Below are 26,471 nucleotides of genomic sequence, written 5' to 3' on the forward strand. Positions count from 1 at the left end.
AGAGGCGTGCAGGTCACAGAGGGCTGGAGCAGGTGGAGAGCAGGGGTCAGGGCTGGGGACATGCCGGCGGCTGGTGCACTTACCTTAATGTACTGCAGGTCTGTGAGTGCCCGGACACTGAAGTCAGACACGTACTGGCCCAGTGCCGAGCCACCCAGCTGGTTGCTGCTACTGGCCAAGGGCGCGGTGCTGGTGAGGTCGGTGCGCTCCGGGTAACTGAGGGAGGCCGAGCGGCTCAGGGGGCTGGGGTGTGATGGTGAGCGGTCTGCAGGGGAGAGTGCTATCAGGCCCCGAGCCACCCTGCTGCCCTTACAGCCTCCTGTCCAGCCGTGTCCCGTGGATGCCCAGAGCTGTAGCCCTGACAGGCAACAGGAGCCCTTCCCAGGAACAAGCAGGTTTGACCACATCAGAGCAAACGAGTTAGTTTCTTTAGCAGGGCTATGCGATAAGTATGAAAACACCTATCGAAACACAAACAGAACTGGAAGACACAGGATGTTTACAGCTACAAAAGCCCTCATTTCCCCAACAACTGGTCAGTCGGGCAGCACAGCGGTTTCTCCCGCAGCAGATGGAACAGCTCATCACTGAACACAAACTGTGTAAATTACAGTTTGCATTCACACACAGCTCTCAACACAACACTCTGCCTACATCTGAAAGGCTCGTAAGAGATCAAACGTATGTCTGCATAGAACCCATTCTGCACGGTCTACTCCACCCACCTGTATCTGCTGAGCCCCCGATAGCCTGGCAGGGGGACGGAGCAGCAGGGTCCCCCTCCCAGGAACCTAGAGGCCCTGGAACTGCACGCTTCCCACTCCAGTTGGTCCTAGTCCCCCTCCCAGGAACCTAGAGGCCCTGGAACTGCACGCTTCCCACTCCAGTTGGTCCTAGTCCCCCTCCCAGGAAGCAAAGCCTGGACAGGGTGGCAGCACCTCTTCCCATCACCAGTGGCAGCGCAGGCCTCCATTCTGTGGACTAACCAGGAAGGGAATGACATAACCTCAAATGGGGAAGGAAAGCAGCACGCTCCTCGTTTTGAAAAAGGAACTGCACTCATCACTGTGCATCACTAGTTCTGATTTTTGAGGACACTTATAAAACGATGATACCCACAGAGGAGTTAATTATGAAGGTACAGCTGCCTTGTTTAAACAAACAGGAAGTGGACTAAGCTGATTTCTTAGTTAACTGCTAACTTTCTAACTAATGACTAAGTTAGCTCAGTGAAGAGAGCAAACATCTGGTGACCGAGTGACCAACAGAGCTATAACCAGGTCAGATGAATCAGTAACAGGACATCTTTGGGCTTCATTCAGAAAACTAGGAAAACACAGCCTGGATTTCTACGGTCTGGCAGTGTACAAACATCAGAGGGTCATGCATTCTACCCCGAGTAACACCTCTGATGGAGTTCTGGAAAAAAACACTAGAGATATCACTTAATATTTCACATTAATTATCTGGATGATGGACTGCTTTTAATTAATGCTTGTTAACATACCAGAAAAATAAAATTAATTTAAAACCAACACAAATTAGTGACATGGCCTATTAAAAATAGAGGCCCCCAAAAGAAACACACCAAAATATTAAGTATTATCTCTGAATAATGAAATGATGAGGCTTCCTAATTTTCTTAAGACTTTTTTCTACTTCCCAATTTTCTAAATAAGCTATAGCACTTAATGATAAAAACAAATAATATATGTAACAAAACCTAGGAGTTTTTGACTTTGTAATTTTATATTTGAAGAAATATTCTAAGGATATAATCTTACACACAGAAAGAGTTTTTCACCAAGAGCTTTACATCGTGGCGTGACTTAGGATATAGACCCCCATGAATAAGGGGGATAATGAAGGCACATCTGCTTGGTCAAACTAACTAACTAGAAAACTTAGAGAAAAGCATCTCTGGTAAAAGTGCCACGATCCAAACCACATATGCGTGACTCCTGGCCTTCTGTGAATGCAGAGCAAGTGTGGGAGAGGGAGAAGGAGGTGAGGCAGTAGCTAATGAGGGCAAACGGTCCCTCTGTGCTCATCAGACATCCCAATTCCAAGGCCACACTGGCTTGCCACTTCTCATCACAGCCCAAAGCTGGGTGTTTGAAAGGGACCAGTGGCTTCTAAGTCACTTTTTAACCTTTTTTTAGAAGAGGATCAACAGCAAAGTGTGATTTGGTACAGTTAAGAAGGAAAAACCCAGCTGTAGGAATATAAGATGGGAAACAGAGGGCTGAGGCGCTGGGTTTTCAGGATGTGGGGTCTCAGACACTCTTCTACGTCACACACTGAGATGGGACCTCACACTTGTCTGCTCTCAACCTCCTCTCAGCTCGCCAGGCCAGCACCCCCGCACCTTCTGCTGCCTTGGAACACAGGGCTGGGGTTTCTCGAACTGAATGAGTGTGGCCAGCATAGTTGCCACCAGTCCTGGGACAGGACTCAGGAGTGTGACATTCCCAAGGCCAGAAACGGCATATGGCATTTGGCCTTTTCCTAAATACTTTGACTGGAATTTTACATTACAGTTACAATAAAGAAAAAAACAGATAATAACTGAGCTCTAACTAAACATTTATCAACTCCCTCACTATTCCCAACGAGTCTAAGAGGTGGACATGTGCACGGTTCCCATCTCACATGAAGAAACTAAGACTTAAGGAGGGAAAGGCAGCCCCTAGAATGACCGAGCTAGCGACTGTGGGCTATCACATGGCCCGGCCACTGCCCCCCCGCCCGCAGATACCAGCAGCCACAGGGTGAGAAGCAAAGCATGTGAGGAAAGGTGGAAAGGTTTGTAGAGAAAACTGATGAGAAAGGAAGTCACCACAGTGAGGTCTGTGAGTGAGGTCTTGATCAGGGGGATGAACAGCTTGGCCAGGCTAGGAGCTAATGAGGGCAAACGGTCCATCCCAGCCTATTATCTGTAAGTGTGTGTGCATGTGCCTGTGTGTTGTTTGTGTACACATGCATGTGTGGTGTGTGTGCGCACGCGCGCGCACGCACACACACACACACACACACACACACACGTGTCTTCTCAAGAACCTTTAGGGAAGCCCTTCTAGGACCAAGGCAAAGCCATCAGTAATTGCGCCGCAGGCTAGGCTGGCTTACAAGTGTGAACAGGTAGGGAGCCCCAGTGCCTGTTGGGACGGGTTAATAATGCAGCTGTGATGTGTGGGCTCAGGCAACAGGTGGCAGTGCAAACTCTCCCAGCCATGCCACGTTACCTGAGAGCCAGGAGAGCAGGGAGGTCCGCTTACCAGGCAGACCCCCGGCCTGGGTTGAAGGCACTGGAGCAAAAGAGGAAACGGTCGGCGATGGATGGGCTCCTGGTCAGGATGCAGGACATGGAGCCAGAAGGAGAGATAGGATGGAGAAGCATACCTGCTGTCCAGCTCCCTTGGGCAGCGAGGGAGCACAGTGAAAAAGGGGATGGCTGTGATGGGGAGGGTGCTCAGGACAGACCCCTGAGCCCTGCTCAGAGATGGCAGATGCTGGTAGAGGGGGCCTACAGCTCCCATAGTGACTCTACAGCCCCCCATTAGTCATTTCCCTTCCCTCTGGCCACTCTAAATGGAGACTGAGGGCCTCCGGGCCAAGGGGCAGAGCCCAGGATAGTGACACCAGCCTCTGAGGCATCGCTGAGAGAACGGTGCACTGAGAAAATGTCCTACAATGTGTGCCTTTCTGAACAAGCTGGATGACAAGGTGCTTTCAGGAGGGGTGGAGAAGTCCTCTTGGGGCCACCACCTGCTCCAAACCCAGATCCTGTCCCCTTTCCTCCCTCCAGGATCCTACACATGCCAGCGGAAGGGCAGAGCTGTGTCGATAGGTTTGGGTGCCCTGGCCCCCAAAAGGGTCCTCTTTATCAAAGGACACAGTGGGCACGGCCAAGGCTCCCAGGAGCAGCAGCACCCACCTTGCCGCGTGGCCTGTCCCCCAGCACCAAGAGGATACCCACTCCTCAGTGTAGCCACCTGGGCCCCCTCGAGGTTCGGAGGGTTCCCAGGACCAGTGAGGAGTTGTGTTGGCCAAGACATGGACCTCGCCAGCAAGGCACCCACTCCAGCGACAGGCCACTCTGACAAGAGGCGCCTGAGCCACTGGGACTGGAGAAGCAGAGGGCACCAGGACTGGGGCAGCACAGTCACCTCTCTCGAGAGTGCCTAGTACTCTCTTTGCCCACAAGTTGCTTTATTCCATTAGAACCAACCCTTAACCAAGAGGTGGTAGCTAAGCCTGAGAAGCCAAATCTGTGTGCCACGTGCCCTGGCGTGGCCCCAACCATGGGCATTTTGGGTCCCTCACCCCACCCTGGGTCCCCTTTCCCAGTGTGCAGGGGCCAGGCCCTGTACCTTCTTTCTACCCATCACCTCTCAACTCCCCACCCAATGTGACAGCCAAATGAGGGCACCATGGCCCACCAGGCCACTGGCCCACTCTACATTCTGCTTCCCTGCTTGAAAGCTACGAACAGCAACCAAATGCCACTGACTTTCTGGGGCCCCCCGACTCATCCTTAGCCCCAGTCTCCTCTGCTCTGGCAGACTGGTCTCACTGTCTCAGGACGCACTGTTGGCTCCCCGCAAGCCTCTGCTCAGAACCCCTTTCCCTTCCCTCCGACCTCCAAGTCCTATCCAAAGGGGCAAGTGACTACTCTCCAGGCCACCGCCTCAAGGCCTGGCAGCGCGGGCCCTCTCAGGCATCCTCTTCCCTCCAGGCCTACTGAAGGGCAGCACAGGTACAGCCAGCAACTCACCAGAAGGGGACAAGGACAGGGCCATGGTGCCATAGTAGGAGAAGGCACCAGTCTCGAACTTCATGTTCTCTTTCCCGGCCTCTACCTCCACCTTCCCCTGGAAGAACACAGGTCAGGGTCACAGAGTAAAAAGGGAAAAAGGACAAGGTGGGAAGGAGACATGAGGAGCGACGGGCCTAAGGGCCTAAGGGCTCTGGGTGGGGGCACAGGGACAGGGGCTCAGGGCAGGTGCAGGTGGCGCACCTGCAGGATGAGGACGAAGTAGTCGGCTGGCTTGTTGCGGGAGTACAGGAAGTGGCGGGCACAGTGCTTGTTGTGCTCATCGAACCTGAGCTCCTGGATGACATCCGGGTACTTGAGCAGCCGCAGCAGGATCTTCTCCGACACCAGAGAAGGGCTGAACTGGGGGACCTCTGCGGGGACAGGGGATGCTCCCTCATTGCCAGGCCCGCCCATTCAGTCCGCACCCCCGGGGAGGGGGCGCTGGGCTCTGGACTGGTCAGATTAGAGTGGGCCCAATGCTGGGCTTGAACAGTGACACCCGCACTAAGGGGGCACGATCCTGGACAAGTCACATGACCTGTGTCCATTTCTTCATCTGTGAAATGGGGATTCCAACCTCACAGGGTCATGTCGAGGTCAAATGGGGCAATACATGTAAAGTACTCAGAGCCATGCATGGCCTATGGAAAGTGCACAATAAATGTTATTATTATCAACATCATCTACATCCTGGAAACAGAAAGGAGAAGGAATCTCCACACCAGTAGCAAGCAAGGGCTGGGAAGGAAGACTAGGGCAAAAGGACGAGGAGGTAGGAGTCTTTCTAATTCACTGCCCAGGTCCCAAGGCAGCTGTGACGCAGGGGTGAGAAGGGAGAAGATGCTGATCTAGAGGTCCAGTCCTATGATCAAGTCCAGCACATGCAGGCAGAGGGGAGGCGGGAGAGATAAGAACAGAGCCAGCACCATGTTCTCGGAGGGAATGAGCAGGGCCAGGGCGGGGGGCTGCATGTGGTTGGGCCTGCGTCCTTCTCCACGAGCCTTGATGGGCCCAGTTCAGGTCCTCTCGAGGGTTATTTTATTTTATTTTTTTACACTTACAGCACGTGGTCTTCCTAGGTGGTCTCCCATCCAAGTACTAACCAGGCCCGAACCTGCTTAGCTTCTGAGATCAGACGAGATCGGGCATGTTCAGGTTGGCATAGCCATAGACCACCAAGGGTTATTTCTAAAACTAAGTGGGATGCATCCTGAAAGTATGCAGTAGGGAACGCAGATCACAGGGCGCGCCCAAGGATGGAGGAGCCGCCTTGTGCCTTCCAGGTGCAGCCCGGTCCCCTCTGGGAGCAGTCGGGGCCAAGTCCTTCTCCCTCCATGATCGTGTCCCTCCTCTCACTCTTACCTGTGGCCAGGAAACGGTGAGCAGCCAGAAGCAGCTGAGGTGAAATTTTCACCTTGAGTTCGTTGTCAGCATCCTTAAAGGCAGAGAAGTCGCGTTTGTTCTTCTCAGACACCCGTTTCCGGCTCCGGTTGTCAGCTGCAAGAGGAGGAATCTGGAGCTGAGCACGCTGTCCCCTCCATGGACTCAGGAGTAGATGGAACCTGCCCACCAGCTGCCAGCCTTGCAGTCCCTCTTTCCATGCAGGAACAGCGGAGCCTGGGCCAGGGTGGTCCAAAGGCCAAAGGCAGGAACCAAGGTGGCCTCCTCTCCCCGCTAGCCCAGCCTGCATGAATCCCCAAGTCTCAGGCAGCCCTGCCCCTATGTCCCCGCACTGTGGCCTTCCCACGCAAGACAGTGGATGTCAGAGTAAGGGGCAGGACAGGAACTCACTGTACATGTCTGACTCGTCCAGGATCTCCGACTTAATGATCTCCTCGATGACATCCTCCAGGGTGACCAGCCCCAGGACCTCGTAAAAGGGGTCCCCTTCACCCTCGTTGTTTACTTTCTGCACGATGGCCAAGTGGGACTTCCCTGAGGGACAACACAGTGAGTCAGACAAGAGCAAAGGGACTAGTCATGACATTCCTCCTCCGAAATGCTAACACACTTGGGGTCATGAGTCACTCGGGTAGGGTCAGGGGTGGTTTTTTTTCTTTTCTGTATTTCCTGAAGTTTCTACTGCAAACATATTGCTTTTATGAGAAGAAAAACCAGAAGTATATTTTAGTGTCAAGGCATTAAGGATCATTTATTTAAGCAGAATGAAACGGCAAGGTCCTGCTGGTGCCAGATCCAGGGGAGGGAAAGACCCACACTGACAACCCGTAAAAAGAGGAGCCAGAGACAGCTGGACCAGGGGTTCCCGAGGGCCCCTGCCCATTCCTACCCTGGTGTCCCAAGAGCCATTCACAAACTCCCTGCAGGTGCCCTGGGGCCATGATACTGCCCCAGGCAAAGGCTCTTGGTCCCAAAGCCATTAACAAATTAGCCTGGCAAATAATTAGGCTAGGCAGGCACTATAATTATAGAAGGGCCACCCCTTAGTCCTAAAGCAAGAGGAAGGATGAGACGCCCTCCACAAAAGCTCTGTGGGGTGGTAGGGTTTCCCAGGCCCCCCTGGGTTCTTACTCTGGTCTCATGCCCCTGACCCCAGCATGTGACAACAGGGAGCCAGCCCAGAGGGCTTGGCCCACACTCCAGGGTCTGGAGCAGCCTAAGGGAGGAAGCCCCAGCAGAGCTGTGAGGGTCACGTCTTTCTTGGTCTCTCCACAGCTTCCCCTTCACCTTCTGCTGGCCCAGCCACTGGAATCTGGGCTGTATTTGCCTTTACTAATTTGCTCTTAGCAGAATGTTCCCTTGCCCAAGGTCACAAAGTCCTCTAATGGTAGGGGCCTAATGTTCAGTCTGCACTCTCTGACCAGGGGCCACTCCCTCCTCCTGGGATACCGGTCTCTTGGAGTCCTCTGATCTCAGGGGCTATTCTGTCCTCTTAATGTGGGAGGGTCCCAGGGCTCAGTCCTTATGCCTAGGTCCCTTGCTTTGTGACTTTAAGTACAAACTATATGTCTTAAATAAGTATTTGCAGCCCAGCCCTCTCCTGTGCCCTCCAGACTCAAACATCCACCTGCAGCTGACAACAGCCAGCTCTGTGTAGATGTCTAATACCTTGAACTTATCGCCAAAACCAAGCTCCTGCCCTTGCCCCAGCCTGTCACATCTCCCTCAATCCAGCTCATCGGCCATGGGGCAGTGAATTCTGCCTCCTCTATTTTCTACCCTTCTATATCCAACCCCTTCAGCAGACCCATCAGCTCTGCCTGCAAGGGGTGCCTGCAATGCAACCTCTCCTGGTGGCCTCCACGGCTACTGTCCCATTCCGGGCCACACACACCCCTTCCTCACCATCTCTCTGCTTCGTCCTGGACCCCTAGTCCACTCTCAACACTGCAGCAAGGGCGGGGCCTCTCACAGGGAAATCAGGTCACCTCACGCCTCACTCCAAGCACAAGCCACATTTGTCTGTGCCTGGCCCAAAGCCTCTCGTGTGGCCCCTCACCCATCTCCTACTTCTCTCTCCTGTGCTCAGGCTAGCCTTCTCCTCCTTGCTATTCCACAGACACCTGACACCTGACTTTGCTCCCTGCACCTCCTTCCAACACATTTGCATAGCTCCCCTCTCTAGGTCTGTGTGTCACCCTCTGGGTGAGGCCCACCCCCAGGGCCTCCCTGCCGACAAACCCTCCTCCAGCACCCTAAACCAGTTGTTACTCTATCACCTAAAATAAAGGCTGTCATGCTTATCCCTGCCTTTATCATTGCCGGGCCCCCTGCTCCCAGTAGACTGTGAGTCTATGACAGCAGGGACTTCAGCCTGTGTCCCCAACTCAGAACATCAAGAGGCACACAGTGTTTGCTTTGTGCTTGTGGGGCGAATGACTCCGCTCATGGGAGGAGGGAGAAGGGACGGAGACTAAGAATGATTGAGTTTTGGTGATTCAGAAGTCTGTATGATTCAGAAAGCACTGTTAGCTGATCTACCATTTAAAATAGGATCGACTTAGGGCTTATATGCTCATGATTCTCACTGAAAGAAATTTAAATCTAATATAGAATTCTGTTTGAATGAGTTACCTCATTTTATTATTAGTCTTGATCCAACTGGATAATTGAATTTGGGGGTGGTTGGGGTAAGAAATGAAACATGAAAATTTAAATAATACATCTACCCCAAAAGCTGAGAGTCCCACACTTTCCTTATTTAAACAAAAAGACTGTGGAAATATAGCAAACTGTTCAAATTTGGCTGATAGATAGGAAATTATTGATATTTGACTATTTTGGGCCAATAAAAGTAACAATCTCCTAGATTTATCCTAACAGTATAGGGGATTCAGGGTGGTTTTCATTTCCTTTTTTTATTTTTCTGAAGAGAAATTCCTAAAATTCCATAATCGATAGTGTAAATTTTATAAAGATAAACGCATGTGTTAAATTTTATAAAGATACACATGTTAAAGTAACTTTTAAAGGACTCCCATACTGCTTCTTCTGGGACTTGGGGTTTCCTTTAAATCCAAGCAAGGCCAGAAAGGGGCAACCTGGCTGTAAGAGAGAGGCACCTTGACACTGCTGTCATTTGGTCTCCTCTGGGCCACACCTGGCTGCTAACTTGCCTATCCTGCCCTTCGTCTCCCTTTGTCCAGTCTCTAGAAACCCCAGAGGGCTGGACAGACCAGGCAGAAAGCCTGGGCCTCTTCCACTGCCCTCTCCCACCTGGAACAGGGGCGAGGAGTGAGAAGACAGAGTCCTTCACTTGTCACCTTTTACCTTCAGCCCTGGGTGGGCCAGCCCATGGCCCAGTTCTTCCTTTCCCAGCATCTGCATAGCTGTGAGGCCTGCATGTGACACTGGCCCACTGGCATCCATGTCCCTACGGAGCAGGGTGCAGCTTAGTCAAGGCTGCACTGTGACTTTCCTCCTCTCTGTGCCACCCCCTCTGCCTGCCGCACACCTGGAGCACAGTAGACGCTCCAGACTCTGCTGGACACATACAGGCAGTCTCCAGGGGCCCCAGGAAGCCCAGTCCCCCACCTTTGCTATGTCCTCTTCCCTCATGAAAAGCTTTATCATCATCTCTCAAAGACCAGAAGGACACCTCAGTAGGTGCTAGGTTACAAAGCCACAAGGGCCCTGCAAGGGGCCTGCTCACCAGTCATGGCTGCCTTTCTCACTGCTTAGATCCAGGGGCCTCAGATCAGACACGGTTCCACCACCAGGATGGTGTCCTCAGCATCCTTCTCGCGGGCCTCCTGGCAAGTCCCACCTCCTGACACCCAGGACTGGCCTTGTGCTCTCAAGCCCTCCAACAGAGCCCTCTTTTCCAGGAAATCCCCCACCCCAGCCACTGGCCACTGCAGGATTAAGTGCCTATTAATAGTGCTGACCTCACCCAGCACCAGGAGGCCCACCTGAACCCCTCAGCCCCGAGGTGGGAGAGTGCCTTCTGCAGCGGGGAAGGGCGGGGGCGGAGGCGGGTGCTTAGGCAATGAGCAACTTACAGTAACACCTAGGAGGCCGGTTCATTTTAACATAGACTAATACACACTGTCAGACCAGAGACTAAAACAGAGCCCCACTGGGGCAATAAGGAAATTTCTCCAGGGTTAGGTAGTGTGTGTCACAGAGGAGGTGGCAAGACCCAGGCCCAAGCAGGCTCCCACTTGTAGAGGAGACCTTAATCCAAAGGAAACTCCCAGGCCGATGTGCAAGGTGGGTAATGACACAGTATTGCAGCCACTGAACAAAAGGGCTGAGGCTCCCGAGATTTACCTAATGAGATAGTGTTCACCTCTGTAAAGCAGGAAGTTAAGGAGCAGGACAATAAAAGCCATTGACACTGGCTCCTTATGCTTTGGCTTAATGCATTTTAAAATCAATGTTTTACTTTTTGTATGTTTTCCTTCTATAATCAGAAGAGGCAAAAACTGAAATCTCATTTTGAAAGCGGGAAAAAGCAATTTAGTTCATTGCTGACGTACTAGAAGAACACGCACCAAAAATATTAATATTTTGAATGGTGAGATAAGGGTCACTTTCATTTCTTAATCATTTTCCACTTTTCTCAGTTTTATAATAAATATATTACTTTAATTTTATTTTCCAAGTTCAGTTGGCCTCCCCTGTGGATGCCAGGATGGCTTAACCCTCTCCCTCCTGTTGCTGGACACAGCTGTTTCCAGTTCTTCTCTATTGTCCCATGTGAGATGACGACACATTTATAGATGTGGAGTTACTAGGTCAAAGAGTTTTTGACTGGCGAATTTTTTACACGCCTCCAAATCGCCCTCTGTATATAGCAGAGGGCCCAGTTCAAAGTCTCACCAGCATGAGTTCAGTTAGGTGGTTCTTGACTCATTACTCAACCCCTAGCACGAGGCTAAATATACAGCAGGTGCTCGATAAGTCAGCTAGCTATTCAATACATAGCACCAATGAAAAAACAGCATTATAGCTGGTTATGTTTTTAAAGGAAATAAAGAAAAACGGGAGGCAAGACATAGAACAGAAAACAGAAAACAAACAAGAGAGAAAGGAATAAGTTATGGGGACAGCTGCACAGAAGAGAAATAAATGGAAGAGCAGAATGGTGGCCCATCTGCCAGAGCAGACAGGGATCTGCAGGTAAGAGGGTTTCTAGAGCCTTCCCAGTAGACTTGCCTGCCATCCTGAGCAAGACACACAAACAACACAGAAGTGAGCCCCGGCCGTCTGTCAGGGACCTTTCAGAATAGGGTCTCTGAAACAGGGACTCGTCCAACATAAATAAGCAACTTTAGCTTCTGTTTATACAGGCTGACAGCGCTCCCTGACCAGGCCCCCTGTATGAAGTCCCAGGAATAAAGCAAGCACAAGGGCCCACAGCAGCCTGAGGTGACCCTCTCTGTCCCTGCTAGCCTGTCAACCAGCAAGAGGGAAGCAGTAGCCACGGAGTTAGGGCCAAGCCAAGGGGTTGGCCAAAGTAATTCAAAATTGATAAGAAAATTATCTGAAACACAGACTTACAGCCACTGCCAGTACTGATGACCCCCACCAGAAAGGCATTTTGTGCCTTGAGAAAGTATATAAAGTATGCACTAAAGATAATATGAATGTTAACTTTTTAAAGACATTAAATATCATGGTTATTTCATCTTTATCTCTAACAATTTTCTGTGTTTGTTTTGTAATATATACATTACGAAACAGTGCATGCAGGCAACTTTGGAACAAACGGAGGTAATAATGTAAAAGTATTTTCTAATAGTATACGTGACCACCAGTTAGGAGCGCTCCCCTTAGAATAGCTCTGTAAAGGTGGCCAGGCCTTGGTTGTCCTTTCCCACAACAGACACTAGGGTGTCCCCCTCAGCCCACCTGTCCCAGCTGCAGAGTAGGGGTGAACAAACTCTGGGGGTGGCCCGCATGCATCTCCTATGACTGACCCCTGCTCTTCCTGGAGGAAACGGAGGATCAGAGGGGCCTGCCCAGGAGGACACAGGGAGGGGTGATCATGCTGGGGTCAGGGGACTTCTGCAAACAGCCTCCTTTTAACCAGAGAGCCCTGAGGGGGAAGCTGTTGACAGAACCATGTCAGGAGCCCCTAAGGCTGGGCTCTCACCCAGGACCAGGTCTTCAAGCCTTTGATTTTTCTCTTAGCCAGTAGTCTCTAATTTAACCTTTTATTATGGAAAATATCTAGCACATACAAAAGGGAGGAAATAATTACACCTTCGCCCTTCACCTAACTTAAACAATTAACTCCTCTGTGGATCTGGCTTCCTCTTTCTTCCCTCCCACTCTACCGGCTTATTGTGAAGCAAATACCAGCTTTTATCTGTGAACATCTATAAATTTTACAAGCACTTTAGTAAGTATTTCTAAAAAATAGACTTTTAAAAAAAGCAAAACTGTGACTCTATTACCACACCTAAATATATACAGGAATTCCTTAAGATTGTCAACAGTGTTCTTATTTCCCCAATTTTCTTAAGATTTGATTTACAGCTAATTTTTATATGATTTTTAACTGATACTGGTAACAAAAGTGGAAAAAAGTAAATTAAGATCACTTATAACCCTGCTTTCCAAAGATAACTACTGTTAACAAAGCATTTTCTCTGGTCTTTAATATTAATATACATAAAATATTAAAATACATTATTTTATTATTCATATTTTCCCACATTATAAAAGTTTTTTTAATTGAATGGCTGCATATTTCACAGTACACATGTGTACATGTGTCCTCTCCTGGAGACACATCTAGGCAGGTCCAGAGAGGGACACACAGAGCTGTCGTAGGCAGAAAAAAAAACAAAGTGGATGAAAAACACTTGAAAGACTGACAGTGAGCATAGGAGGGCAGGGGCACTGATCAGGGGTGCCCTGGGGTTCCCTCCTTTTGAATTTGGACCCTTGGTGTATTCTGATTCTCCCTTCCCACTCAGTCCTATCTTCTCAGGAGCTCTCTGCCCTTCCCCCATCACCCCGGCTCCTGGCCATCTGGCCCCCTGCCAGGAGGGCCCCCCTTCCTTCTCGTACCTCTGCTTGACTAGCAGCTTCCTCCCTTACTTACTGCCTGTGCAGCATCCACTCCTTGGACCTGTGTGTGCAACCAGCTAATAGTCTGTGCGCAAATCACTCTCAAAGCTGGACCGTGGGTAAAGAGCCCACATGCCACGGGTTAGGCGTGACGATGCAACTGGAAATTCTGCTAAGTGCTCTGCTGGCTAACATCAAGCTGTGCTAAGTCTGCAACTAACTTTCTACTGAGGTATCTCCTTCGCAAAGAAAAGAAAAAGCTTTTTTCCTTGGTGAAACCCCAGTTGGTAACTGGCAATCATACACCAAATGTTCCCAAATTTACTATGAAAATCATTCTAGGCCTTGATAATGAAAACCTGAAGAGGGAGCAAAACTCCAGCAACACGAACCTGATGCTCGAGGCCATTACTAGGGTAGGGAGAGGGGCGGGGAGGTGAAGCAGTGATGGGAGGGTATTACTTGATGAGTTCAAACTGGTTTATCTAACTTGGGACATCAGTTAGAAGAGGAAAAAAGACTTAATGATTAAACAATTATTTTTTTCTGCCTCGCACACACACAAAAAAACAGTGACATCTTGAAATATCTCCCTTGGTGTTTTAGCAGGAAAAACGTTTACGTAGACCTGGCTCTTGTGAACACTGATGCCAAAATCCTAAATAAAGATATTGGCAAATCAAATCCAGTGGTGTGTAAAAAAGGATAATATACCATGACTAAGGTCTATTCTAGTCATATGATAATTGTTTATGGGTTAATATTTAAAAAATCAGTGGAATTCAGAATACTACAGGAGATAAATGACGATTATCTCAACAGACATTTAAAAAGCAGCTGGTAAAATTCAACATCTATTCATTATAAAAACTCATAGCAAACTCGGAAGAGAAAGAAACTTGCTTGATCTGATAAAGACAATTTACAAAAAAATTTAAAAAACACAGCAAAATCATGCATGATGATAAATTGTGAAAGCTTTCCCCCAAGACCTAGCATGACACAATGATGCACACTGTCACCATACAGGCTGACAAAATCCTAGATGTCCTAGCCAGTAAAATAAGGCAAAAACAAGATATAAATGTATAAAGTTTAGCAATAAAATTAAATAAAACTGCCATTATTCACAACATAATTACATGGGAAGAAAATCTAAAATGAACGATTAGACGTAATGACTGAATTCAGCGAGGCCAGTGGATTCAAGGTTGCTATACAAAAATGAACGGTTATTTCTTTATTCTTGTGTGGTATAATAAAGAATGTCTTTAATCTTTGACCCCAGTTCCTGGCAGATTCAAAAACCCTTGGAATTTCCTGAGTAACTGCAGTATCTTTGTTATGCTAATCACACGACTCCAGGGGGGGCCCACCCCCAGACCCAGAGCTGGTGGCCACCAGTAAACCCCACTAGGATCTTTCCACTGCCTACCTCCCAGGGCTGGAGATGGAGCTCAATCAATAATCTAATAATCAATCATACCTAGGTACTGAAATCCTGATAAAAACTCTGGACCCCCAAGCTCAGTGGAATTTCTCGTTTGGGGAACACACTGATGTGCCAGGAGGTGACACACCTTAAGGGGCATAGGGCATGGAAACTCTCCCTCTGAGACTGTGCCAGCCCTCATCAGGCATTCGGCCTATAAAATAAAACTCATCACAAGTATAGCACTTTCCTGAGTCATTGTGACTCATTCACTGAATTATTGACCCAAAGTGGGGCTTATGGGACTCCCAGAATTGATAGCCAGTTGGTCAGAAGTGCCCAAGAAGGGGGACTCCACCTGTAGCTGGCATCTGAAAGGAGGCAGCAGCAGATGAAGGGCTGAGCCCCAGACCAGTGGGGCCTACAGCTAACCCCAGGTGGTTAGTGGCAGAATTGAACTGCAGCCCACCCCAGCTGGAACAATCTACAACAAACATTTGGAAAATAAAATTTTAAGGACACCACTTAAAATCACCAAATACCTAGGAATAAATTAAGAAAAAAAATGTAAGATTTCTATACAGAAAATGATAAAACGTTCTTGAAAGTAATTAAAAGAACATAAATGCATAGGGGAGGCAGTGACGGTGCTTAGAAACCAGAAGATTCGTCATAACAAAAATGTCAAACCTTCAAGCCTATCTCGAGATTCAGTGCAATTCCATCTAATTCCCAGGAAAAAGGTTAAGGATAGTCAAGACATTCTTGAAGAACAAAGAACAGAATATTTGACATCACCAGCTATGAAGACTTGTCAGAATCTGAAACCAAGTGTCACCGGGACTAACCAAACAAGCACGGGAGAGCATGTTCATCGCTGGTCGCTCCAGTGATGAGAGGGCCTATAGCATCACACAAGACAGTAACACACCTGCCTGCCTGCTTAAAATAAACCAATGAACAGCCGACAACCAGAGCAGGGGACAAGCATGGGAGCCGATAGGGCACTCTGGGGCATGGTCTCATCCTTGCCTGCACTGGGCCCTAGCAATTCTGCTCCTGGAGACACTCCCAATGGAAATGCCCATGCAGGCAGGCACCAAGAGCCATGCCCAAGGGTGTTCTTAGTGGCACAGTCTGTAGCAGCCCCACACTGAGAACAACTGGGAACTGGCTGAATGTCCGTCCGCAGGACCCGCACGGCACCCTTCCATCACTGACAACCACACAGCAGCAGCAGGCCGACTCCAGTGCACACGGTGCAGACCAAGCGTGTGTGTGACCTCCGTGCTTAGCGGGAATAGCCATATGCAAAGGAGCATACGCTGTGCAAGTCACTCATATGAGTGAGCACGGCAGAAAAGAGAAGCCCAGCATGCTGCAGGGGCAGGGGCAGTGGCTGGGAGGGATGGAGGACTTCCGGGTCAGTGAGGGCCTATTTCCTGGGCTCAGTGGTAGTTTTCTTTGTGAAAACCATTAGGTTGTACACTCACGATCTAAGCACTTTGCTTCAGCGAGAGGCTCACTTTAAAACAGACCTAGGTGTGGCTACCAGAGGCAGGAGGTGGCCAGGATGGGTGAAGGAAGCCAGCAGGGACAAACTACCAGGTATAAGATAAGTCCTGGATGTAACAGGCAGCATGGTGACCAGTGAGTAATACTGTGCTATACTGTGCTGCAGAACTGAAAGTCACTAGGAGAATGGATCTTAAACATTCTCATCGCAAGAAAAGAAACCTGGTAACTATGTACGGTGATGGATGTTAACCAGACTCACTGTGGTACCCAGTTTGCTACACAAATACAAAATCATTGCATTGTCCACTTGAAACTCTATCATGTTATATGTCAGCTGTAGTTCAATTTAAAAAAACCTAGAACTGCCAGTAAGTTTTCCAACCTGGATTATTGGACAATCCCAATCTTCTGGTCAATTTCTTAATATCTACAGTCTCACTGACAAGTGACACAGAACAGCAGTTAAGATGGTGGGGCGCCGTTGGGGGTTGCCACTCGGCTGTCATGTGACTGAGGAGGTTCTCAGATGCTCTGAGCCCCAATTCCCCACCTCCGGCCATGCCACAGAGAACGAGCTCAGTACTCAGTGAAGGGTGACTCCCAATGAGCGCATTCTTCCTCCTATGCTCTTCCCTCTCTTCTCCCTGAGCCCTGGGGCTACGGCATTTGGGGAGACTGAGCCTTCTGGGGCATCTCTCTTTTCTTGGATCCCCACTTGTCTCTGCTGCTTTTCGAGCACAGCCTCTTCCCTCCGTCACTGGGACACCCAGGAGGGAGCAGGTGACCAGTGACTCCTGACCAAAGCAAGGATGCAGCAGGTCACGGTGGCCCCTCCCTGCCCGCCTCCCCAGCAGCCGCTCCTGCCCTTAAAACACACATGCTGGCAGTCAGAATGGCAAGCTCACCATTTTTCAATCTGCAAGAAACAAGGAAGTAAGGAAATGAGGATAAGTGCTCAGTTTTAAGTTTCTTCTCCATATGTTTTCTTCTTAAGCTCTGACTTCTGTTACCCTTAATATACACCCGAGGCCCGGGAGACGACGGCTCTGCACTGGCATGTAACTGTACACCACAGTGGGGCTCTTCTGATCTCAGTGTATCCATAACTCCAAGAAAGGCGTGATGCCCAGACAGTGGGGCAGCCTGCCACCTGAGCCAGTGTGACAACCGCTGTGGCCAAGGCTGGAGCCAGTGCCAACTGGGGCACCTTTTGGACAGTAATAACAGCAATTTTTAAAACAGCAGACATTTACAGCAATTTTTAAAACAGCAGCATGAGGGCATGGTGCCTCACTTCATTTAGTCAGCACTACCCTCTGACCTGGGCACTGTCATTGACGAGGTGACCAAACCACCAGCAACCAGAGTTTTTCTCAGACTAGAGTCAGTCACTATTTTGAGCTTTTCATGAAATAAACTCCATCACTTAAGCATTTGCTCATTTTTTAAACTACTCTTAGGAAAGTTTGATGAGATATAAATTTAAAGCAGGATTCCAGGTGCCCGTGCACGTGTGCGTGCGTGCGTGCGTGGGGTGTGGCTGCCTAGAGCGGGTGAATGTGTGTGAGTCTGCCTACCTGTATGTGTGTGCGGGTATGTTTAAGCATGCCTGGGGGGGGCAGCGTGTTCATGCATGAGCCTGTCTCTGTGTGTGTGTGAGACTGTCTCTGTGGGGGGAGTATGTATGTGTGCCTGCCTGCCTGTGTGTGGGAGTGTTTAAGCATGCCTGGGGGTTGTGTATGTGCATGAGCCCGTCTCTGTGTGTGCGAGTGTGTGTGAGCCTGAGTCTGGGGGCTTTGTGTGGAGTAGTGACGGTGTGTGAGAATGAACCATGTGGGGCTTTGTGTGGAGTAGTGACGGTGTGTGAGAATGAACCTGTCTTTGTGCATGTGCAGCGGCACACATACTGAGTGTGTGGGAGTGAACCTGTCTTTGTGTGTGTGTATGTTCGCACATGCACACATAGTGTGTGGAAGTGAGCCTGCCTGGGCGGGGCTCCTGTCCCAGGCTTCTTGCTGCCTGCTGGCCACATACAGCATTCCAGAGAGCCGGGAAACCAGTCTGTTGAGAGAGCCCTGCCCAGGTTCTGGTAAGAAGGTCCTGCAGAGGCCAGACTCAACTGTGCCCTCCGGGAAGGCAGCCACACCAGGTTTAACCCAGGCTGCAAGTCCCAGCCCTCAGGCTCTCCTGTCACCACACACTGGGCCTCGGGCCTCGGGCCTCGGGCCTCGGGCCTCAGCCTGTGGAAATCCTCCCAGACGCTCTTCCCAGAATCCTGGAGATAAGACAGGGAGCTCACTGCTTATCAGAGAAGAAACCTGAGGATCTAATCTAAACTGTTCCAAAAAAGCAGGGCACAAAATAATAGGAAGACCATGATTTCAAAGTGAAAGTACACATGGCCAGCCCATGGAAAAGAGATCCTGGCTGTAACAACGAAAATGGTTTTGATCTTGATGTTACAAGATTTTTTAAACAAACAAAAAACCCTTAAATTTCTAAAAAAGTTATTACAATAAATCAAAATATTATAAGTAGATCTTTCTAGATCACAGGCTCATGGATTGTTTTGTAGACTTTTGTGTGTTTTCCTGTACCTCTTTTATGATAACCCCTGGTGAACAGAAACTCACATAATGAACAGGACAGGAACAGACTAAGAAGTCCAGACTCCCATCTATGAAATGACCAGTAGTCCCTTACATAGCCCCTAAGCCTTTCACAGCAGCGTGTGTCAGCACACACAAGAGTGATGAGACGGGTAAAGGAGGAACAGGTTGGGCCAGCACCCTGTCCCAGGGACACTGTGTCCATGGCAGGCTGAGCAGCTCAGAGGATAGAACTAGGGATGGATCAAATGGCAACAACAACTCTAAATTCTGCCCCTCAACCTCATAGCTGTGGGCCATGTGGCCCCTCAGGAAAACTCCATAACCCTTACATCCTCCTGGCAACTTCTGCTGAGAAGTTCAAAAATCCCTAAGACGAAAGGATGCTTTGAGAGAGTCAGTCGAGGATGTGAGAGGTGCCCGGCCCGTGAGGAACCAGGGCTAAGGAACCAGGTGGCTCTGCTACAATCAGTCAGAACAAGTGACAGAAGGGCCCAGTCCACCTTCCGCTTCTACACACACTGTCCCCAGATGTGTGGCCTTCAGGAGAGTGTGTGACAAACACGTCACTGCCCCTGCCCACCCTCCAGGAGGCCGAGCCCAGAGGGTACATGCAATGCCAGGTGCCATGCCTTTCCCTCAAGATATCCATGCTGTTCCATTCACCTAGCTCATCTAAGTGACAGCACTGATGTGGAGAAAAGGGTGTAGAGAGAAGGCATGGGTAGCCTGAATATAAAGTCCCTCCTGAAAGGGCTAGAAGCACTGACAACACACAGAAGCAGTTTTACCCTAGGTTGGCACCATGGCCAGAGCATCTCATTGCTCATCTGTGGGCTAGTCCGAGTTCTCGCAGAACACGAGGCACAGAAGTGGGAAAGGCTACACCTATTCACACCTGAAGATCCAGATACAATGTCATGTTCTCTGGGGCATCTTCCCATACTTCTGCTGGCAAGACAAGCCCCTGCCTCTCATCCGTTTCTCCTGCAGGACAGTTTTATGGTTTTGCATTTACGCACATGTCTACTTCCAAGGTTGAACATCTGTTCAATCGATACCTCCCGTCCTAACCAGACATGTCCAGAAAAAACTCTGAAGCTAGACTTTCTAATAAAAAATATACGACTTTAAAAGTAAATACCCATATGATCTCAGTATAATCTAAGCTCTTAGGGCCTGGACGTTAAGGCAGTACCTTCTGGGACACAAATGACAGCTTTAGAACAGAGCTGTAATTAGAAGACCAGGAAAGAAGCTCCCAGTCCTGGCCCCTCAGTGGAAGCTGCCCACAGGCTGCGCAATGCTGGTGAGGGGAAGAGGTGCCAGCTCTGGGCCTGCAAACACCGTGCTAAAGAGAAAATGAGGGGGGGCTTGGCCAGCACATTGTCAGCTGCCCTGCTGGCACCTCTGCCCTAGCAGGCGGCTCCTGTCACTCAGATACACTTACCTCCAGGCAGCATCCCCAGATCAAATCACCGGCTCAGTTCAGACGGTTTCCAGGTGAGGCTGTCTAGACCAGGTGCACAGCTGCCTTCGTCCCCATCCGAGGCCTCCCTCTTCCAGCACCTTGCAACTCTACTGTCCATCCCATGGTCTGTGCTCAGCCCTCTCCTCACTCAGCCTCTGCAGGGGGGCCCTCCAAACCATGCCACCTGGCGCTTTTCTGTCTCTTCCAGAAGCCAGTTTGGCCAGGCTCCTGCCTGCCCTTGGCTGCTCCCAAACCTCAGGGCTTGGGCCTGGCATCACTCCCAAGCCCCATGTGGCACTTTCACCTGCACACTTGCTGGGATGGGCTGCGCGGTGGGGCCCAGGACCAACAGGGTGACCATCACCTGAGTTGTCAGACATGCAGCCTCTCAGGCCACACCTAGACCTATGAGTTCAAGTCTGCACAGAGGAGTCCATCCAGTAAAGCCTCACACCACTGTTACTGACCAGTACCCTCACCAAACTGACTCTGCTCCCTTCTCTCCCCAATTAAGTCTACATGACAACACCGTCAACCTGAACCCCAAAGCAGAAACCTCAACTATTCACGACCGCTTGCTGACCCTGATGTTTCCATAAGGACCAGAGTCCCATTGTCCTGACTTCAGGAACGAAGCCTCTCAGGCCTGGCCTCCCTCGGCCCCACGTTCCTGCCCAGGCTGTGCTCAGCTAAGCCATCTACATGCTGTCTCCCTGAGAGCTCTGTGAATGGGTCTGTGAGTTTTCTCTGGTTCCCAGCAGCGAGCACGGGGTCTGACACACAGGCTTCAAAATTAGATGTTTGCTGAACGAACAGGGAAAAAGCCAGTGGGGTAAGTAAGACACTGAAGGAAGGCAGCTGGCAGAACGGAAGGTGAATGCAAAATTATGCAGTGTTCTTTCTTGATTTCAGAGTTGTTTCAGGAATAAAAGTAAGTAGGCAGGGGAACGTGACGTGGCATAGATGAAAATATGGGGAGAATTTTTAATGAAAATATTCCTAGCTTTTTTTCTTCTTCTCTAAGGTGACCTCATGGGTCAGTGACAGTGCTGGATGAAGTTTAAACTCAGCTCTTTACAGGGGGGTAGAGGGTTATAAAGTGGGTGGGGAAAGATAGGGTGAATAAAGAGGAGCTATGTGCCTGGGAGGGGCAGGAATGTCACCAAGGCGGGGGCACAGTGGAAAGCTAGAAGGTGGGCTTCACTGTGGGGAATGAGCTCCCGACCCCCTGGACCTCCCCCTGAGAGCCCCTTCACACTTGGCAACCAGGGCCTGAGGGAGCATCTCTGGTGCAAGAAAATGCATCTGGGCCAGGACTCGCCCAAGAACTGTTGTTCTCCAGCTTCCCGCTGTAAACACACTCAACCACAACACCCATACAGCAAACAGTTCCAGGCAAGGCTAAGTGTAAGGGCCAAAGTTCAATCACAGGAGCCTCAATGTCCTCACAGCTCTCATCACCTAGATGGTCTGTTCCTGAGGCCCTGCGGCACCCAGCAGCACATCTGGCACACAGTATGGGTTTCGATAAATACCCAACAATAACCACCTTGGCTGGGAGGCAGAAGCAGCCTGAAGCTGGGAGCCCCTGGCCTCAGTCTGGGGACACACCTGTCTCTAAGTATGCAGGAGCATACTCATGACTCTCGCAAATGCGTGAAGCCACGTAAACTCCTGATGGTCAAAGGCTGCTTATAGAGAAACTGAGGCAAGGGGACAGAGAACCATGTATCACACTCAAGACCCTCAATTCTGCTTCTCAATCCCTGACCCAAACCATTAATACACGTCCCTGCAGGCGCTCCTCTTATCTTTCTTGGTGCAGCTGAAAAAAGTCAAGCACCATTTTTCTTTATCCATCGAAATCCTAACACTACTGACATGGGGATAACTCGCTCTCACACCTGACAGGCCATGCATTCATTCAGTTACTTTTTAATAAGGCCTGCTCTGTGCCGAGAACCATTCATTCCAGGGGCTAGAGACACATCAGTAAGCAAAAGAGTGCCTTGCCCTTTGGAACTTATATCATAGTGGGAGGAAATGACAATAAATAACACAGTGAATTCATAAACTACACGGCTGTTAGAAAGCGATTATATGCTATGAGGAAAAGAAAGCCCACACAGGGCAGGGGAGAGCAGGAGGGCAGGGTGGGATGAGGGGTACAGTCTTGGACAGGGTGACAGGAAGGCCTCAGGTGAAGGTAAAGCAGACATGAGGGAGGGGACAGAGTGAAGCATCTGGAGAACATTCCAACCTGAGGGAACAGCCCGGGCAAAGGCTTCAGACTGGGAGTGTCATGGTGTGTTCAAAGAACAGCAAGAATGCCAGTAGGGTTTGCCAGGCAGTCATCCCTTCATTTGTTGTTCATTCATTCATCCATTCATTCATTCACTGTGTTACAGCATTTACTGTTCTTCTTCGCCAGGTGCTGAGTGGCGGAAACATGAATAGAGCAGGACTCCTACCCTCAAGGAGCTTATAGTACTAGAGAGTGAAGAGGAGACAAAGAGACCTTACAAGACACAGGCTGGGCTCGGGTCCTTGCCCAACTGGGAGGCACTGAAGGGTCCACTGAAGCACAGGCGCCCTAGCTCTGATTTTGACGGTGCTGACAATGCTGGCTGTTTCAGCCTTGCTCATTTGTTTTTCTTAGTGAAAAAGACTTCCAAACACCAGATTTGTAAAGAAAATCTCTGAAGTTGCGGGTATATACTAGTGTTTGCCATGTTCTAGATGGTCTCATACTGAAAGGGTAGAAGCCACCGGGAAAGATCTGGGAGAGGCCATGAAGGAGGGAGCACAGAAGTGACTTAAGACTGGAAACTAGGAGATGACACTGTGAGGCCCAGGGTGTGTTCATGAGGGGTGACCATCCTGTCACACTCACATCTCCAGGGCTGCATGAGGCAGACTGTGCCTGCATTTCCAGAGAATTATCAGCGCCCCCTCCATGGCTCTGCTGAGGAGGGGAGTTGGCATCTGGAGTGCCACTCAGTGAACTCTGGCCTCAGAGATGCTGTTTTTCCAGCTTTGTGAAGGGGCTTTCTTCCCCAAGAGTCCAGAGATGGCCCTGCCAAGATCCAGGAAGCTCCCTGCCTGTGAGAGCTCAGCCAAGCCCATCCACTCCAGTTGAGTCCAGAGCATGCTGAGGGGATGCAAACATGCTTATTGGGTGAATCCCTGGCAACAACAGTCTCAAAGACCACAGGGGTGGTCAGGAGGAAGCCGCCCTGGAAAGTTCTAACCAGGTTCCTGATCAAGAACATAGAAGGCCTCAGGGCCCAGAGCCTGCAGGATGGGAGTGGGACACAGAGCATTGCTGCTCCTCTGTCCCAGGCTCGGGTACCTAGGAAAAGGTTCTAGGGTCAACACCCCAAAGCTCCTTGGAGGTAGTGCCATCACCACCAGCTGTCTCCATCCCTCCAGTACCCTTGCAGTCTCCAATGGGGCTTATATCACAGTCTGTCAAATTGGAAAAGGCAGGGCACCAAGCCCCTAGTCCGCCATGACTGAGCATCTTTTCAGGCCAAACCTGGCCAGACCAGCTCCTCCCTATCCCGCTGATCCAGCCAGTTCCAGGTTCTCTGCACATTCTGTCCCAGAAATAACCAACGAGGGCCTGGTGCTTGCTCCCAGCTAGGGCTCAAAAGTTGCTTCCGGCCCTAGGTGGCCTGGGAGGCCCCAACCAGCAGCAGCCCTGCCTATGGGAAACAAGCAAAGTCCCAAGTTTAAGATGAGCTTCTCCCCACCTCCACTCCTTCACAAAGAGCCTCCCTTTCTGCCTCCTCACTCCCCGTGGCCTAAGAGGGTTTCACTCCATAATTGGCTTGTTTACTGCCACTCTGAGGGCTTGGAGTGGCAGAGGTGGGAGGGAAGTCTGTTGGAAGGAGAGGGGCGTGTGCCCTGAGCTCTGAGGTGGTGAGTAAACCCTCCAAGTGACTGACGCCCTACGAACAGGTCGGACCCATGTGAGAAATAAACACAGGGGCTGCAAAGCCAGCTGAAGGGCCCAGCAGCCCACAGGAGGGAAGCTTGTGCTTGGCACTTGGGAAAGGCAGAATAACCAAAACGTAACTTGCTTCTGCTGAGGAGTCAAGAGCAGTACTTTGGCACCGTTCTGTGAGCTCCCGACCGGCTTCTGTGGGCTGGGAGCACCAGTGACGTCACTCCCCTGCTCCTGATCCTTCCGTAGCTCCCAGCTCCTCGCACACTTACCATGCTGACCTTCAGGCTCTTCACAAGGCCATGTAACTCAGCTACCCCTACTGACCACTGACCACTGATGAGCACGACCTATCATCCCTGCTGGGCCCACAAGCCCATCTTTTCCTTTCCCCACTCAGGTTCTCTGTTCCTGGGGTTCTCAACAGCTCAAGTACCAAGTTTCCTCACCTTGTAAGGCTCCCCTCACATGCTGCAGCCCAGTAAAGGTTTCCCAGTTCCACAACCCTCCCTACCCCACCCCAATCAGAACTGCGAGCTCCACAATCTAATCTGTGCCCTGATGCTGGCCTCCTTAAGGCATCTGCCTTCATCTGTCCTGCTTCACTAGCTCCCTGAGGCCTTGCTCCATCCCTCCAAGTGGGCAGGTGTGTCTTACTCAGCTTTGATTCACCTGAAGCAAAGCAAGGGATCTGATAGCATGTGCTTAAGAACTGTTTTTGCTGCCTCAAATACTGTTCACCTCAGAAGCCCAGGAACTGATGGGCAAAGAGAGCTCCACAAAAGGAACACCAGGATTGGCAGACGCAAAGAAGCCAGAGAGGTGGGACCAAACTTAGCCCGAAAGTGGCTCAGGCCTTACCCTTCTTGAACTCCTCCAGCATGGCATCCAGCTTGGTGTCATGGAAGACAAAGTGTACCGGATGGTTGTAGAAGCGGGTGATGGTCTTAAGGGGGGTGCAGTCATCGGGGTCCACAAAGGCTAAGTCTTTGACATAGAGAATATCTACGATGTTGGACTGCTCATCCTCAAACACGGGGATGCGAGTATAGCCGCTCTCCATAATCTCGGACATCGTGCTGAAGTCCAGGATGGCGTCACTGCGGATCATGAAGCAGTCGTGGAGCTGGGTCATGATGTCCTCCACGGTTTTGGTCCGTAGCTCCAGGGCCCCCTGTATCATATTCAGCTCCTCTTTCACGAGGTCATTATAGGGCTCCGTCACCTTTAACATCTCCATCAGCTTCTCCCGATTGTAAACTGTGCGAATCTCCTGGCCCAGAAAAAAGTCCAGGAGTTTGCTGATGGGGAAGCTGAGGGGGAAGGTGAGTAGCATAAAGAATTTGGTGAGCACTATGGTGTTGGCACCCACAGCCAGCCCGTGACGGGAGCACAGGGCCTGGGGTACGATCTCCCCAAAGATGACAATGCCGATGGTGGAGGAGGCCACTGCCATGAGTCCGGACCCAATGAGGTTGTCCAGGAGGATGGTGAGGGAGGTGTTGACCAGCACGTTTCCCAGGAGCAGCGAGCAGAGCAGGTAGTTGCCCTTGCGCCGAATGGGCTCGATCTTCCGGGCGTAGCGCCTCTCCTTCTCGGTGCCACAGTTCTGCACGATACGCAGCTCCATGGGGTCCAGGGCCATCAGCCCCAGGTTGAGACCAGAGAAGATGCCCGACAGCACGAGCAGCACCAAAATGAGAAGGATGTGCAGCCAGAGGGGCAGGAACCTCCCCTCCTCCTCCATCATGAAGAGCAGCGAGTCCTTGTCGGTCCACCTCCGCCAGGGCCCGTCCGCGCCGGCCCGGGTGCACAGCGCGTACAACTTCATGTTCTCGCTCCTCCGGAGGAACTTGGTGAGCACCACCAGCACCCCGGACGTGTCCCCGCGGCTCACGTTGACCAGCTGCTGGACGACCAGGTCCTTGGTCAACTCTGGGCAGTGGGTGGAGTTGTGGAGGGCCTCGGAGTTGTCCACCTCTGTGAAGGAGATCAAGTTGCTGGAGATGGAGCCCAGCCCGTGGCCGTACAGCCTCAGGTTCACCGTGCTGCCCTCGGACACGAAGATGATGCCATCCGGGTTCATCCCACACGACTTATTGCAGCTAGCCAGCCGCATGCCCAGGATGGCGCCCCGCTGAGGGTCGCCCTGGCCCCGGGCCCCCCGCGCCCACAGCAGCAGCGGCAGC

General features: G+C 50.7%; 1 protein-coding gene and 1 pseudogene across 2 annotated transcripts in view; both read right to left on the reverse strand.

Moving 5' to 3' along the window:
• Positions 1-26,465, reverse strand: part of CNNM4 (cyclin and CBS domain divalent metal cation transport mediator 4) — a 28,894-nt gene extending 2,429 nt beyond the window's left edge. Inside the window, exons 1-7 of one of the 2 annotated variants that reach the window (XM_023524330.1) lie at positions 25,144-26,465; positions 6,611-6,754; positions 6,182-6,316; positions 5,021-5,190; positions 4,778-4,874; positions 3,246-3,308; positions 84-265 (exon numbers count right to left, since the gene is read on the reverse strand). In XM_023524330.1, the coding sequence (XP_023380098.1) occupies positions 84-265; positions 3,246-3,308; positions 4,778-4,874; positions 5,021-5,190; positions 6,182-6,316; positions 6,611-6,754; positions 25,144-26,401 (2,049 nt within the window). In that variant the 5' untranslated portion in view covers positions 26,402-26,465. The remainder of the gene's footprint in view (positions 1-83; positions 266-3,245; positions 3,309-4,777; positions 4,875-5,020; positions 5,191-6,181; positions 6,317-6,610; positions 6,755-25,143) is intronic. The other variant, XM_011381987.2, reaches the window with a different exon arrangement.
• LOC111732445 lies at positions 5,874-5,992 on the reverse strand (annotated as a pseudogene).
• Positions 26,466-26,471: the final 6 nt, after the last annotated feature.

The sequence above is a fragment of the Pteropus vampyrus genome, unplaced genomic scaffold (genome assembly GCF_000151845.1).
Source record: "Pteropus vampyrus isolate Shadow unplaced genomic scaffold, Pvam_2.0 Scaffold461, whole genome shotgun sequence".
Lineage (NCBI taxonomy): Eukaryota > Metazoa > Chordata > Mammalia > Chiroptera > Pteropodidae > Pteropus > Pteropus vampyrus.